At 33.5% G+C, this 16,055-nt stretch overlaps 1 protein-coding gene across 4 annotated transcripts in view; it reads left to right on the forward strand.

Annotated features, from left to right (window-relative positions):
- Window positions 1–16,055, forward strand: part of AGL (amylo-alpha-1,6-glucosidase and 4-alpha-glucanotransferase) — an 84,314-nt gene that overhangs the window by 58,200 nt on the left and 10,059 nt on the right. For all 4 annotated transcript variants that reach the window (XM_074188247.1, XM_074188245.1, XM_074188248.1 and 1 more), the window contains exons 25-30: window positions 817–919; window positions 7,253–7,478; window positions 9,480–9,591; window positions 10,322–10,457; window positions 12,443–12,555; window positions 15,323–15,534. In XM_074188247.1, the coding sequence (XP_074044348.1) occupies window positions 817–919; window positions 7,253–7,478; window positions 9,480–9,591; window positions 10,322–10,457; window positions 12,443–12,555; window positions 15,323–15,534 (902 nt within the window). The remainder of the gene's footprint in view (window positions 1–816; window positions 920–7,252; window positions 7,479–9,479; window positions 9,592–10,321; window positions 10,458–12,442; window positions 12,556–15,322; window positions 15,535–16,055) is intronic.

Genomic DNA, 16,055 nt, shown 5'->3' on the forward strand with positions numbered 1-16,055 from the left:
TTAGGTTAATGGGCTATAATGGGCTAATCACTATTTAGTGTAGAGTATTGAGTAATGTTAAATTTTGTCTTATTAATAGAAACAACTATAATCTCAGGCTCAGTTCTATCTGTCGCTCTTAAACTTACAAGTAACTCTGTTGAAAATATTTTTAATATTAGACTATATTTCTTTTCATGTTTTCTAAATTTGGTCAATCAAAAGATTATTTAAATTTGTATTTTTACATACATTTATATTTAATTCAGATAAAAATATTCATTAGTAGCAATGCTTCAATTCTGCTTTCTTTTCTCATAGTAGCAGTGGTCTCAGGACCCCCTGAAAAGCACTAAAAAATTGAGGACTTCTTTCTCAAAGAACTTTTGTTTATGTGGGTTGTAGCTACTGATATTTATCAAATTATAAATTAAATTGCCTTAGTATTATTCAAAAAAGGAGTTTTGACATTGCAGAATCTTTGGTAAGGGTCATGAGTCCCATACCACACTTTGAAAAATGCTGCTTTGTCAGGAAGGGCAGCTAGGTGGTACAATGTATTTTAGCATGTCAAGCCTAGAGTCAGAAAGATTCATCTTCCTGAGTTCAAATCCAGTCTCAGCTAGCTGTGTGACCCTAGGCAAGTCACAGTTTGTTCATCTGTAAAATTATTTGGATGAAATGGCAAACTGCTCTAGAATTATTGTCAAGAAAAGCCCAATGAAGTCATGAAGAGTCAGGCATGACTAAAAAATGGCTGGAAAAAAATGAAATTCTGCAATGAGCCTAGATTGTGATTAAGAAAAATTGATATTTTGTTGTGATTTTTTCTATTAGGCTTACCTCATTTTTCATCTGGTATTTTTCGCTGCTGGGGAAGGGATACCTTTATTGCTCTTAGAGGTTTACTACTGATTACTGGACGCTATTTAGAGGCCAGGTAAGATGTCTATTAAGTTCAAATATTTATAAAATATTGCTACTTACATATTCAGTATGACTTATTTTAATCAATCTTGATAATATTAGAGTGAAATTTTTTCCAAGCACACATTAGAATACTTCATTTAGGTCCTATATGATGAAAGTTTTTTTAGATGTATTATTTGGTTACATCTCTAAATATCATAGGCAGAAAAGATAATTTGCTGCTTTTTACTAGTCTTTTATGTTTTCTACAAGGAGACAGTTTTAGGGATAAAATGAGCATTGGAGAAAGAATTGGGAAGCTTCAGATTTTTTAATCCCAGTTATTTCTTATCTGACCTTAAATATATTCATGATTTTATTTTGCCTCCGAAGATTTACAAGTTTCAGTAATGTATGCAACTAATCAATTGTGGTTAAAACAAAACCAAAAGAAACCCTGTACAGATTAAAAACCCTTGACTTTAAAAGAAATATTTAATTTAAAAGTCATCATAACACTTCATTTATTTAACATCTTCTGAGAATGAGGTTTTTCTTAGTGATTTTTCAAGTTAACTAAATTTATCCTTTCAATTGTCAAAGCAATTTGAAAAACAAGCTAGAAGAAAAGAATATGTTACACGTATGTTCAACCTTTTTTTAGTGTTGTGAAATTCTGTACAGAGTCAGATATAGGGTACAGTGGAGGGAGCAAGCCCTGGACCTGGAGTCAGAAAAACTTAAGATTCTAAAACTAAACTCTAAAGCGATAGTTATCAAAACTGTCTGGTACTGATTAAGAAATAGAGTAATGAGGGCAGCTGGGTGGCACAATGGATAAAGCACCAGCCCTGGAGTCAGGAGTACCTGGATTCAAATCTGGTCTCAGACACTTAATAATTACCTAGCCGTGTGGCCTTGGGCAAGCCACTTAACCCCTTTTGCCTTGCAAAAAAACAAAAAAAAAAGTAGAAAGAAAGAAATAGAGTAATGGATCAGTGGATTAGGATAGGTTGTAAAGGAACTGCAGTAAATGACTGCAACAACCTACTGTTTGATAAACCCAAAGACATCAGCTTCTAGGATAAGAATTTACTATTTGACAACTGGAAAACTGGAAAATACTATGACAAAACTAGGCATAAACCCTTTACCAAAATGTGGTGAAAATGGGTATAGGATTTAATTAACAGACTGAGAAATATTCTTATCTGTCAGATCTATGGAAAGGGGAAAAATTTACGACCAAGCAAGAAATATAGTACATTATAAATTACAAAATTGGTGATTTTGACTATGTTAAAATTAAGAAGTTTTGCACTAATAAAACCAATGCTGCCAAAATTAGAAGGAAAACAGAAAGCTGGGAATCAATTTTCATAGCTAGGGGTTCTGATAAAGGTCTCATTTCTAAAATATATAGTCATTCGCCAATTGATAAATGGTCAAAGGATATGAACAGTTTTCAAATGAAGAAATAAAAGCTATAAAACTAGAATCATATAAAAAATGCTCTAAATCATTATTGATTAGAGAAATGCAGATTAAAACAATTATGAGGCTCTACCTCACATGTATCAGATTGACTAAGATGACAAAATGTTGGAAAGGTTGTGGGAGGACTGGGTTATTGATGCATCGCTGGTGGAGTTATGAACAAATTCAACCTTTCTGGAAGGCAGAAAGAGCAACAAAACTGTTCATACCCTTTGACCCAGCAATTCCAATTCTAGGTCTATATTCAGAAGAAATCATAAAAAGAATGGGAAAAGTCCCACATGTTCCAAAATATTCAGAGCAGCTCTACTTGAAGTGGCAAGGAATTGGAAGTTGAAGGGATGCCCACCAATTGGTGAATGGCTGCACAAGTTATGTTATATGAATGTTTCAGAATTCTATTGATCTCTTAAGATCCATGAATGGTCGGACTATAGAGAAGCATGGAATGAATTACAGGATCAGATGCTGAGCAAACGAAGCAGAATCAAGAGAACACTGTACACATTAATTACAATATTGTGAGTTGATCACCTATGATGGATGCAACTCTTCTGAGCAATTCAGAGAGCTATGGCAACCCTAGGAGACTAGCTGAGGACAATGTGTCCACAGCCAGGGGAAGAAAAACAAAACAAAACCAAAAAACCCACAGAATCTGAATGAACACTACATTCATTATTTAAATATTTCTCTTATGTACTTCTTTCCTATCTCATTGTTTTCTTTCTTTTCTCTTAATCCTAATTCCTCATACTGAAAATAACTAATATGTAAACATTTTAAACATAAATGTGTATGTACAGCATTTGTCTGACTGTTCACCACCAAGGGGGAGGGGAATGGGAAGGGAAGATGGAAGGAAATTATGCAAGTTAAAAATATGAGGCTGAGCCTAGGGAGGGGAGTAGAGAGAGACTGCAAAGGTCTGTCCTCTGTCCCTGGAACAGGACTCTGGGGTTCTGACCACATTTAGATCCTGATCGCAGTCTAGGTCCCCCATAGAACAGCAGGCCCCCTCCACCTCAGCCCCGTGGCAGAGAGGTGCGCTTGTGGTCATTCACAGACCTGGAGGGAAGACAGAGCCTCACACATTGAGATCCTTGTGGGGGTGTTCCACTAATACTCAAAAGCTCAGGAAGCACCCCAAAACCAGGCACAGACTGGAGAAATGAGTAAGCAGAGAAAAAAGAACACTATTGAGAAATACTTTGCCTGTGATCCCAAGAAGGATCAAAACACTCAATCTGAAGATGAGGGAGTATAAGCTCCTGCATCCAAAGACTCCAAGAAAAAAATAGAAATTGGGCTCAGGCTATGATAGAGCTCAAAAAAGACTTAGAAAATCAAGTGAGGGAGATAGAAGAAAAATTGGGAAAAGAAATGAGAGAGATGCAGGAAAAACATGAAAATGAAGTCAGCACCTAGTTAAGGAGATACAAAAAAATGCTGAAGAAAATAACATTTAAAACCAGCATAGGTCAGATGGATAAAACAGTTCAAAAAGTTATTGAGGAGAATAATGCTTTAAAAAGCTGAACTAGCCAGATGGAAAAAGAGATAAGAAAGCTGTCTGAGGAAAAACAAATCCTTCAGACAAAGAATGGGACTGAGGGAAGTTGCTGATTTTACTAGAAATCAGGACACAATACTTCAAAACCAAAAGAATGAAAAATTAGAAGAAAATGTGAAACATCTCATTGAAAAAACAACTGATATGGAAAACAGATTTAGGAAAGATAATTTAAAAATTATTGGAATACGTGAGTCATGACCAGGAAAAGAACCCTGCAGGAAAATTGCCGTGATATCCTAGAAGCAGAGGGCAAAATAGAAATTGAGAGAATCCACCAATCTCCCTGAGAAAGAGATCCAAAAAAAAACAACCCCCAGGAATATTATAGCAAAGTTCCAGAACTCCCAAGTCAAAGAGAAAATGTTACAAGCAGCCAGAAGGACACAATTCAGATATCATGGAGCTGCAGTCAGGATCACACAGGACTTAGCAGCAACTACATTAAAAGCTTGTAGGACTTAGAATACAATATTCCGGAAGGCAAAAGAGCTTAGAATGCAACCGAGAATCAACTACCCAGCAAAACTGAATGTCCTCTTCCAGGGAAAAAGATGGACTTTCAGTGAACCAGGGAAATTTCAAATGTTCCTGTTGGAATGGCCAGAGCTGAGCAGAAGGTTTGATCTTCAAATACAGGACTCAGGTGAAGCATAGAGAGTGGAGGAGACGGGGAAAATATGAGGGATTTAATGATGATGAACTACATGTATTCCTGTATAGAAAAATGATACTGATAATACTCATATGAACCTTCTCATTTAAGAGAGCAGGCAGAAGGATCTTTTATAGATGAAGCACAGGAGAAAGCTGAATTTGAAGATATAATGTGGTGTAAAAATGGAGTCAATGGCTAAAAGGGAAATGTAATGGGAGAAAGAAAAAGGAGAGGAGGAATAGGCCAAGATATTTCATATAATAAGCTTTTTCTTTATTACAATGAGCTATTGCAATGATATGGAAGGGGGGAAGGCAAGGGAGAATGAGGGAATCTTTGCTCTCATCAGAGGTGTCTAGGAGAGGAAACAGCATATACTCAATGGGGTATAGACATCTGGAGTAAGAAGGAGAGAAGGGGGACAGGAGGAAGGGGGGGAAATGTGAGTGATGGAGTAGAGGATAGACCTTGGGGGGAGAGTAGTCAGATATAACACATTTTCTTTTTTTACTTCTTGCAAGGGGCTGGAATTGGAAGGACTGTCCAGAACCATAGGGCCAGGTGGATGCTGGGTCTAAGGGGTGGTATGGGGGCTCAGGGCCTCTTGGCCCCAGGACCAGGGATCTGTCTGCTGCGCCACTCAGCTACCCCTACAGCAGAGTCAGAGTTAAAGGAGAGAGAAAATACAGTACATAGTAGTGGATAAGTACGAATGGAGTTGTGATCAGCAATGGCAGTGGTGGAAAAATATGGAAGTAACTTTTGTGATGGACTTATCCTAAAGACTGATTCACCCACGACAGAGCTGGATGTGTTGGAACACAGACTGAAGCACATTTATTATTATTATTATTTTTTGGGAGGGTGCAGGACAAATAGGGCAGGGTGGCCTGCCTGGGGCTGCACAGCTGGTTGATTGTTGGTTATCTGAGGCCGGATTTGCACCCAGGTGCTCCTGGCTCAAGGGCCAGTGCTCTGTCCACCACCTGGCCGCCCCTACTATTATTCTTAGTATTTTTATTTTTTTATTTTGGGTCTTTTGTGGGGGTTGCAGGACAATGGGGTTGGGGTGGTTTGCATAGAGTCACACAGCTGGGTGACTGTTGGGTGTCTGGGGCTGGATTTGGGCTCGGGTGCTTCTGGCTCCAGGGCCGGTGCTCCATCCACTGCGCCACCTGGCCATACCTACAATTATTATTTTTTTTTAATTTATGTAAGTGCTGGCTATTGTGTTATGAACATCTGTTTTTATTCATCTATTAAAGCAGTCAAGCTATGGATATTGAAGAATCTAGGGCTCTTTATCATTATAATAAAAGATTCCCAGCTGCTTTGCTGAAGAACTAGAAAGTAGGTACTCCCAAGTCACCTTGGCCAGCATCCTCCCTTTATACACAAGAAGCCATGATCCTATAGACTGCATGACTTTGCCTTGTTTCCTCAAGATAGTAAAAGACAAGAGTGCATGTGTAATCAGAGAAACTGAGTTGGATTAAAATGACTGTTGCCTAATGCTTTTCTGTCCTGTGGCAGGTCATTTGACCTCTCTGAGCCTCAGCTTCCTCACCTGTAAAACAGCATTGAGGGGGCAGATAGGTGATATAGTGGAGTGAGAAGGAACATGAGTTCAAATCCAAACTCAGACAATTAATAATTTCCTAACTGTCCCCATTGCCTTGCAAAAAAACAAACCAGCTTTGAAATACGGTGACTTCTCAAACCCCATGTAGCTCTGAGTATATGATTCTGGAATACATTCATTTCATCAGTGTGAATCTTCATTATAGCAGAAACTCAGTCACAACATCTCTAAGTTGAAATGGATGATTGTATGAGTTTCTGTGACCAGAAAGAAAAATAAAATTCATCTACTGGTAGCAAGCTATTGAAAAGTTCCTCAGAGAGATCATGAAAAAGGGTACATCACTTGTACAAAAAGGGTACATCACTTGTACAAAAATATTCATAGCAGCCCTGTTTGTGGTGGCAAAGAATTGGAAATCAAGTAAATGTCTTTCAATTGGGGAATGGCTGAATAAATTGTGGTATGTGTACACTATGGATCACCATTGTTCTATTAGAAACCAGGAGGGATGGGAATTCAAGGAAGCCTGGAAGGATTTGTATGAACCAAGGCTGAGCGAGATGAGCAGAACCTGAAGAACATCATACACTCATTCTATCAGTGCAATAATCAGGCACAGTTTTGGGGTATTTGCAATGGAGAGTACCATCTGTATCCAGAGAAAGAATTGTGGAGTTTGAATGAAGACCAAAGACTATTAACCTTCCATTAAAAAAAAAAAATTATATATTTTTGCTATCTCTTATACTTTATTTTTTTTCCTTAAGGATATGATTTCACTCTCATCACATTCAACTTAGATCGGTGTATACCTTGGAAACAATGTAAAGACTAACAGACTGTCTTCTGTGAGGGGTGGGGGGCGGGAAGTGAGATTAAGGGGGGAAATTGTAAAATTCAAAATAAATAAATTTAATTTTTAAAAGTTCCTCAATTATACACTAATTTGCTGTTAAAAGAAAAGGGGAAGATAAGATTGAATCTAATATATTGTGTCTTTAGTATTTTAAAATGATTTTGTTAAATTATATGCTTAAATCTCTGGTTTTAGAAATATAATTTTAGCATTTGCTGGTACCCTGAGACATGGACTCATTCCTAATCTGCTTGGTGAAGGAACTCATGCCAGGTTTAATTGCCGAGATGCTGTATGGTGGTGGTTACAGTGTATTCAGGATTACTGCAAAATGGTTCCAAATGGCACAGATATTCTTAAGTGTCCAGTTTCCAGAATGTATCCTACAGATGACTCTTTGCCTTTGCCAGCAGGAACATTGGTGAATATAATTTCTTTTTTAAAATATTTATTTATTTTTCTAGCTACATGCAATGGTAGTTTTCAACAATCATTTTTTATAAGATAATTTTAGTTTTACATTTTTCTCCCTCCCTCCTTTCCCTCCCCCTGACAGAAAGCAATTTAATATAGCCTATACATGTATAACCATGCCTAAACATAGGTCCATATTAATCATGTTATGAAAGAAGAATCAAATAAAAATGGCAAAAAAGACGGAAAAATGCCTAAGACAACTTTTAAAAATTAAAGATAGTAAGCTTTGTTCTTCATTCTCTGGATATGGATGGTATTTTCTATCACGTCTTTTAGAATCGTCTTTGATTAATGTGCTGCTGAAATGAACAAGTTCATCAGTAATATAATTTCTAATAAATTATTCATTACTCTTAAAAAATAAAATAAAATAATATAAATCACAAGAACTCAGTAGCTATTCCTTTACCAAAAAACTGATTACCCACTAGACACAAAGACATCATGATGAATACAAGGGTGATAGAGACAAAATTTTCTCCAATCTTTAAAACTTGATCTATTTCTACTAAAGAGAAAAAAAAATGCATGTTTGTCATTTTGGAGGCCAGAGTGATGTTAAACAGGAATGATTGGGGAAGTTAGGAAAAGAAACTGTTCTATTAAAGTGCCATAGATGTCAAAAAAAGAGGGGGACAGGGCAGTTGGCACACTGGATATAGTGTCATGTCTAGAGTCAGGAAGACTCATCTTCCTGAGTTCAAATCTGACCTCTGGTACTTGGTATCTATGTGATGACCCTGGACAAGTTTGAATCCTTTTTTCTCACTTTGCTCATTTGTAAAATGAGCTGGAGAAGGAAATGACAAACCACCCCAGTATCTTTACCAAGAAAATCCTAAATGGAGTCACAAAGAGAAGAAAATAACTGAAAAACAGCAATAAATCCAAATAAGGGGAGAAAGTTTCAAGGAAATATAAAAGGAAAACATGATTTATATTAGTTTAGCAAATAATTAAAACAATATTTTGGAGAGTAGTGATAAGGATTTTTTAAATTACCATAAATCAGTGACATTTTTGAGAGGAAAGTAGATGATAAAATGAATCTCCTCAAGATTCTGATTCTACCCTAATTTTGCACATAGCCAGCTTCCTTATGTGATTTAAAAATGTGATTCTAATGATGTGTTTACGGATGAAATATGAATCTACTTCCTCCTTTTTGGCTGATCAACCATTTATTGCCTATTGACTTTTTTGGACAGCTAACAGTTTGTCTTTAGATCATTCTAATTTAAAAGATTACTTAAAATTTATGTCAGAATTTATAACAATGTTTTTTTCCTCTAAAACTGAAGATAATTAAAATTGTATTGCTTTATGTCATGCAGTTTTTATGCAATAAGAAGCATTTAATGATGAGACTATTAAAGAAATTTGAAAATTTAACACTATGAGATTCAATAGGCAGCATATAGTAGGTACTTAATAAATAACATTTAAATTTAATTTAGGGCATAAATGGATATCTATGGTATTGACAGATTTAAACTTTTTAGTTATGGCATATATAAGCCATTGTTTTCAAGAGCCTATTACTGTATTCAGTTACTGACTTTACAACTATTTAATTTAACTATTCATAGTTATAAGGAGGAACTTTCACACCAATATAGGAAAAATTTCAGTTTATAAACTTCAATAAAATTAAATTGTGCACAATTTCACAAATAATAGTTTTTGGATAATAGATTTTGTTTTACTACTTCTATAATAATATACCAGTATATAAGAACACACAAAAAAAATTCTGTTAATTTCTTCATCTTATTTCATACTATTAGATTAGGTAATACCTCATTATTTTGTTTTGTGAATAAAAAGTAGTAAATAGTTCTTGGAAGGGATAATTTACTTTTGTTTCAATTCAGTTGGGAATTTTTCTATAATAAATAAAAATGTAATTTCTCAAAGACTGATTGTTTACTCTTATCTTAATAAGGATCAGCCATTATATGAAGTAATACAAGAAGCTATGCAACGCCACCTGCAGGGTATACAGTTCCGGGAAAGAAATGCTGGCCCACAGATAGATAGAAACATGAAGGATGAAGGTAGAGCTGAAATGACATACATTGTTCTTTGGAAATTGCAATTTAGACTTTTTTTGGTTTGGCTATTTTAGAAGTTCATTTTACACTTAGAATAAACTTTTTTTGTCATTCTTAGAGGTAAGTAAATTATTTCTTTGAATACCTTATTACAACTATTAAGTCCCATGGTAGACACAGTTGCATAACCTGACAACATAACACCAGATATTCTGACATCAAGATATGATAGATAATATTTTGTAATTTTTAGTCCTTTTAGCAAAAATCTAAAAATATTTTGGTTATTAAGTGTTAATATTATCTTTTATAACAAGGGGAAAAGGAATTTAAGGTAGAAGTGATTTGCCTAGGGTTGCAAATTCATTAACACAATTTTGCTGTAAATTAAGAATTTCTTGTTTATTCTTAAACATTCTAGGGGCACAGTGGATAGAGCACTGGCCCTGGAGTCAAGAAAACCTGACACTTAATACTTACATAGCTGTATGCCCTTGGACAAGTCACTTAACCCCACTGTCTGTCAAAACAAAAAATATTCAATAAATGTAATTTAATACTCAGATAACAAAGTAGAAGCAACATAAGTTTTAAATAGCATGTACCAGTTGAATATTATTATATTTTCTTGACTAGACCAGAAATTTCTAAAGCATAAACATTTTTATCTAAAGAGCAACTTAAGATAATTCTTGGAGAATTTTAAGACTTTTTCTTTTATTTCCTTTTGAAGGATTTAATATAACTGCAGGAGTAGATGATCAAACAGGTTTTGTTTTTGGAGGAAATCGCTTTAATTGTGGTACCTGGATGGATAAAATGGGGGAAAGTGACAGAGCCCGAAACAAAGGAATTCCAGCTACCCCAAGGTATAGTTTGTTTTAAAATGCTTGTATAATTTGACTGTTCAGAAAGTAGTTTAACAGGATCTAGTTTTTTTTGCCTTCTTCAAGGAGAACATTCTGATCTTTATGTACTAGTTTGTTATTCATCTCCTGTTTTCAGCCATAAATAATTATCTACAAAAGATTTTTTAACATTTGAAAATGTTACTAAATTTAATTACTCAAGAAAAATATCTCTGCTAAGATATTTTCGGGTACTACTCCATAGAAAGCTCTCAATGAAGAAAATAATTATTTTTTGACCTCAAAAACCTACCATAATTTCGCATGTATTTAAAACTTTAGAATTTAGAACTTAAAGGAAACCCTAAAAAATTACCTTATCATATCAGCCTTGAAAGAGTTCCCTATTTTTTTTTAAAGATTTCTGGGTATGGAGTAACCACACCCTCTCTGTATATGTCATTCCAGTTTTATGTTTAATCATCATATTCTTCCTTATATTCATTTGAAAAGTCTTTTGCCTTAACTTTTAGCCCATTTAGAAGTAGCTTGGTGGCACTGTGGATAGAATCCCAGGCCTATGGACAGAAAGACCCGAGTTCATATCCAGTCAAAGACATTAGCTAGTTGGTCCTAGGCAAATCATTTAACCTCCCTGTATTTCAGTTTCTTCTTCTGTAAAATGAGAATAATAATTATATCCCACAGTGAAAATCATTTGAGTTATTCAAAAAGTGCAGTAAAGGATAAATGCTTCCTCCTTCTTTCTTTCCTGCCTTTCTTCCAGTAGCTGATTTCCTGGGAATAATAGATCATTTTAAATCTTATTGATTGATGGCATCTTATTCCAAATCCTACACTATAATAAAAAAGAGATCCTCAAAAAAAAATCTGCCATTAAATGTCACAAAATTATTTGCAAATTCTAGACACTCTGAATATTTTTATATGTATCAACTATACTTACAAGGAAATTCTTTAAAATGCTTCATTTTCCCACTACAGCCTTTGTCTTTTTTATATGTCATGCTTGGTTTCTCAATACCCTTTTAATCTTCGTATCTGTGTGTGTGTGTGTGTGTGTGTGTGTGTGTGTGGATATGTAGGCATCTATATCTTTGTGTACATACACACACAAACATATATGTATCTGCTCTTTTGTACTCTCTACATAAGACTATCTAATCTTTTGCCATTACCTACTGCCCAATTGTACTTTATACAACATGTATTATTTTCTTCAAGAGGATGGAGAAAAGCAAAAAATAATTTTGAAAAGGGTTTCCTATAGGATAGAATCCATGTGGATAAAACATGAAATGATTTTCATTTAAAGATAGTTGACATAAATAGTGAGGAAATATTATCCTCAAGAAGCAACATAGTAGTAATAGAAAGAATTAGACTTAGAGTGATAAGAGTTAAATTTAAGTCCTATCTCTGGGCAATTAGGTAGCTCACTGGATAAAATGTTGAACTTGGAGTCAGGAAGACCTAAATTCAGATTCTGCTTTTAGATAGTAAGTATTTGTGTGATCCTAGGCAAGTCACTTACCTGTCCTCAGGTTCAGTTTCCTCCTCAATCAAATGGAGAATAATAATCAAACTGATCTCAATGGGGTTATGAGGAATAAATGAGAAGTCTGTATAAAGCCTTTGCAAATTTTAAAATGCTTGTGTAAATGCTATTATTATCATTATCATCATTATCATTACCCCTGCCACTTTCTAACTGTGACTTTGAGTAAATCACTTAACTTCTTTGGGCTTTTATTCCTTCATCTATGCAATGAGTATAATAGTGTTGCTGCCTCGAAAGGGTTGTAAGGATCAAAAAAAAAAAAATAGAAGTAAAACACTTTGTAAGGATAAAGTAAAATCTTATGTACTAGTTATATCCTGAGTAGTCAAAACATTATCATTTCTATGAGATGCACACTCATAACTTAGATTTTGTTTTTATAAATTTTGTTAATATGTCACAAATTTTGAATTTTAATTTTTAGAGATGGTTCTGCTGTGGAAATTGTTGGTCTGAGCAAGTCCACTGTTCGTTGGTTACTAGAATTATCAAAAAGGAATCTGTTCCCTTATCATGCAGTTACAGTAAAAAGAAATGGTAAGCTACTTGCATCAAATCACTATGTTAAAGTACAAAGGATTGGATCGCCAGCTGTTCTTGTTAGCATAGGAATTTTTGAAATTCACTATAAATTCACTATAAATAGTTAAATAACTGGAAGAAGTATAAGTGAACTCCCCAAAAGCTTCTCCATGGACTCTAGAAAATGAACAAAAAACTAAGTCAAATTATCTCATGTTATCAGGATGAATAAATAGAAGACAATACAAACAAGAGGGCAGAGTACTGGGGAAATAGGTGACCCTTAAAACTTTATTTTCATCTAAACTAGTTAGAGGAACATTTCTATCTACAGAGAAAAAACAGAAAAGAAAGGGAGAGGGAGATATAAGAGGGAAGAATGGGAGATGAGAGGAAGAATCCATCCTAATAAAACAAACTCTTAATTATGGAGGATGAATTGAGATTATAGTTTTGAAAGAAAGAAAAGATAAGAACCTACTATTTGATTCTGGGTGAGGGAGAGAGAAAAGAGAAAGGGGAAACAGAACATGCATCGACTCCAGAACACAGGTGCAGAACATAATTCTTATGTCTTATCACACTCTGATTTATAAAAAGATAGCAAGAAATAAAAAGAAGAAATTGTAAGAGAATAGAAAGGAAATAGCAGAATTAAAGGTCATAATGAATAGGATGAACTTGGTCATAAAAAGGAAGAAATTAGTCAAATAATTAGAAGACTCCAATAATAAGTTATTTACAAGCAACACTTGTTGCTTCAGAAAATTTCGCACATATAAACTAAGGTGCTGTAGCAAAATATGTTATGCTTCACTTGAAGTTAAAAAAAATCAAAGTTAGCACTAAATCTGAAGGTAAAACAACAATAGAAATAAACATATTTAAAAGAACTTACTTTGTGCTGAAAAATATCATAGACTATAAATTAATATCAAAACTAAACAGGATACTGAATGGCATAGCATCCAAATACTAAAAAGAAAAGTTAGTTACCCGGAAAAAAATAGATAATAAAATTAGGCAAATCTAACCAAAAAATAAATAATGAAGAAGTTAGGGACCTGAATAGAATTTTGGGAAGGTTACATGTGTTAGACCTCTGGAGAATATTGAATAAAATTTTAAAAAGGTAAACATTCTCAGCCCTACAAAAATCTTTCGTTTAAAAAAAACTCACAAATTCAAAAAAACAAATACCAAACTCATCTTTAAGAGATCATATTACAATAAAACTATATTCAATAAAGGCTTACTAAAGAAATGCTTAATCATAAAGAATGAGTAGGTAAAAGAACAAATTATAGACATGGACATTTCATTAAAAATAATGACAACAATGAAACAACATAACCAAAATTTTTGGAATGTAATTAAAGATTTGTATCTCTAAATACTCTCATCGTTAAAACAAAGAATAAACCCAGGAATTAATTGAACATACAACATAACCAATAAATTAAAAACTCTCAGCTAAATACCAAAATAGAAATCCTGAAAATCAAAGAAAAAATTAACAAAAATTGAAATTTTTTTTAATTTGAAGGAAAAAATGAATTAATCACTAAAACTAGGAGTTTTTTAAGGAAGAAAAAGAATAAAAGAGAAAAACCATTAGCTTCTTTGATTAAAAAGAAAATGAATGAAATGAAAAATGAATTGAATTCACAACAAATAAAGTAATAAAGGATAATATTTTGCCCAAATATATACTATAAAACTGACAATCTTAATGAAAGGAATGAATATATACACAGTAATCTAAAAATGACCAGATTAAAAGAATAAGAAATAGAAGACTTAATCTCATAAAAAATCAGTTGTCATGTTGTGAAATGCTCCATATATAACAGAAATAAAATTAAAACAATTCTAAAGGAGCCCTACCTCACATTCATCAGATTGTCAGGCTAATTTTAAAAAAGAAAGTGACAAATGTTGGAGGTAATATTGGAAAACAGGTATATTAATGCACTGTTAATAAAAGTATTGTGGAAAGCAATTTAGAACTGCCCCCAAAAGTATTAAACTACATATACCCTTTGACCCATTGATATCATACTAGGTCAAAGAAAGAGGAAAAGGGCCCATATGTACAAAATCACTTTCTTCTCGTGGTGAAGGATTGGAAATTGAGGTAATACTCATCACTTGAAGAATGATTGCACAAATTACAACATATGAATGTATTGGAATACTATTGAGTAACAGAAAAATATGAAAGGGATTATTTCAGAAGAAACCAGGGAAGATTTGCATGAACTGATGTAGAGTGAAATAAACAGAATCTAGAATAATTTGTGGAATTAATATCAATATTGTAAAGACCTTTGAAAGATTTAAGAATTCTGATGTAATTACCAAACATGATTTCAGAGGATTCAATGAAAAATTCTACCAATCTACCAAATAAAGTGCTATTGTATTTGGTGTAAATTTAGGCTTTTTTTTTTTTAGACATGGAAAAAAAGACTATATGAAATAGCATTATTATCATTTTCCTATCATTAGGGGAGTAACATAATTAATTATTATTAATACTGTTTTGTAATGATACAGTATCTTTGAATTGAGAAATGCAAATCATTCTGTTACCATGTCATAAAAGGTCAGTATTGTCAAATAAGGTTTTTTTTCCTTGTGCCTGTTGGACAATTAACAGGCTAGTAATATATAATCGTCTTTATTCAGGATTCATGCCTTCTTCATTAGATTTTCCTAGTATATTAATTTGCATATGGAAAGCTTTGAATGTACCACAGTGCATTTTATCATATTACAGGAAAAGATTTTAAAATTTCATATGAGGAGTGGAACAGGAAAATACAAGACCACTTTGAAAAGTTGTTCCATGTTTCAGAGGATCCATCAGATCCTAATGAAAAGCGTCCTGATCTAGTTCACAAACGTGGAATATACAAAGACAGTTATGGAGCTTCAAGTCCTTGGTGTGACTACCAACTCAGACCAAATTTCACTATAGCCATGGTCGTAGTAAGTATTTTCAGATTTAGTAAATAATTTGAAAAATCATATTTTTAAAAAACTGTTCCTAAAATGCTAGGTTCAAGTTTACATGCGTAAAGATTTGCTTTTAGTTCCTTAACAAATGATTCATTTCTGTTTGTTTTTAATTTTTTAAGAACTAAAAGAGTTTTATTGTTAGTTTGATTTATCTTTTATATAAAGACTTTCAACTTATAACTATTACTAGAATAAAATAGGAAGTCTAATGTTTACTACTAGGAATTGTTTGCAGGCCTTTCTCAATCCCTATATTATTGAAAGTAGATACTGAAGATAATCATAAAGTATCTTCCCTTTTTTTGCCTACCCCAGTCAATATAGCTTAATATTTTTCTCCAAAATTTTTTCTTCAAAAAGATATACCTAAACACTTTGCTCTTTACCATAGGGAAAGCATAAATAACTCACTATCATTTTTCAGATGATTTTATTTATTTAAATTAGCATTTTGCTAAACAAAACTTTAAAATGGAAAGACTTCCTCCATC

This window comes from Macrotis lagotis, chromosome 5 (genome assembly GCF_037893015.1).
Source record: "Macrotis lagotis isolate mMagLag1 chromosome 5, bilby.v1.9.chrom.fasta, whole genome shotgun sequence".
NCBI lineage: Eukaryota > Metazoa > Chordata > Mammalia > Peramelemorphia > Peramelidae > Macrotis > Macrotis lagotis.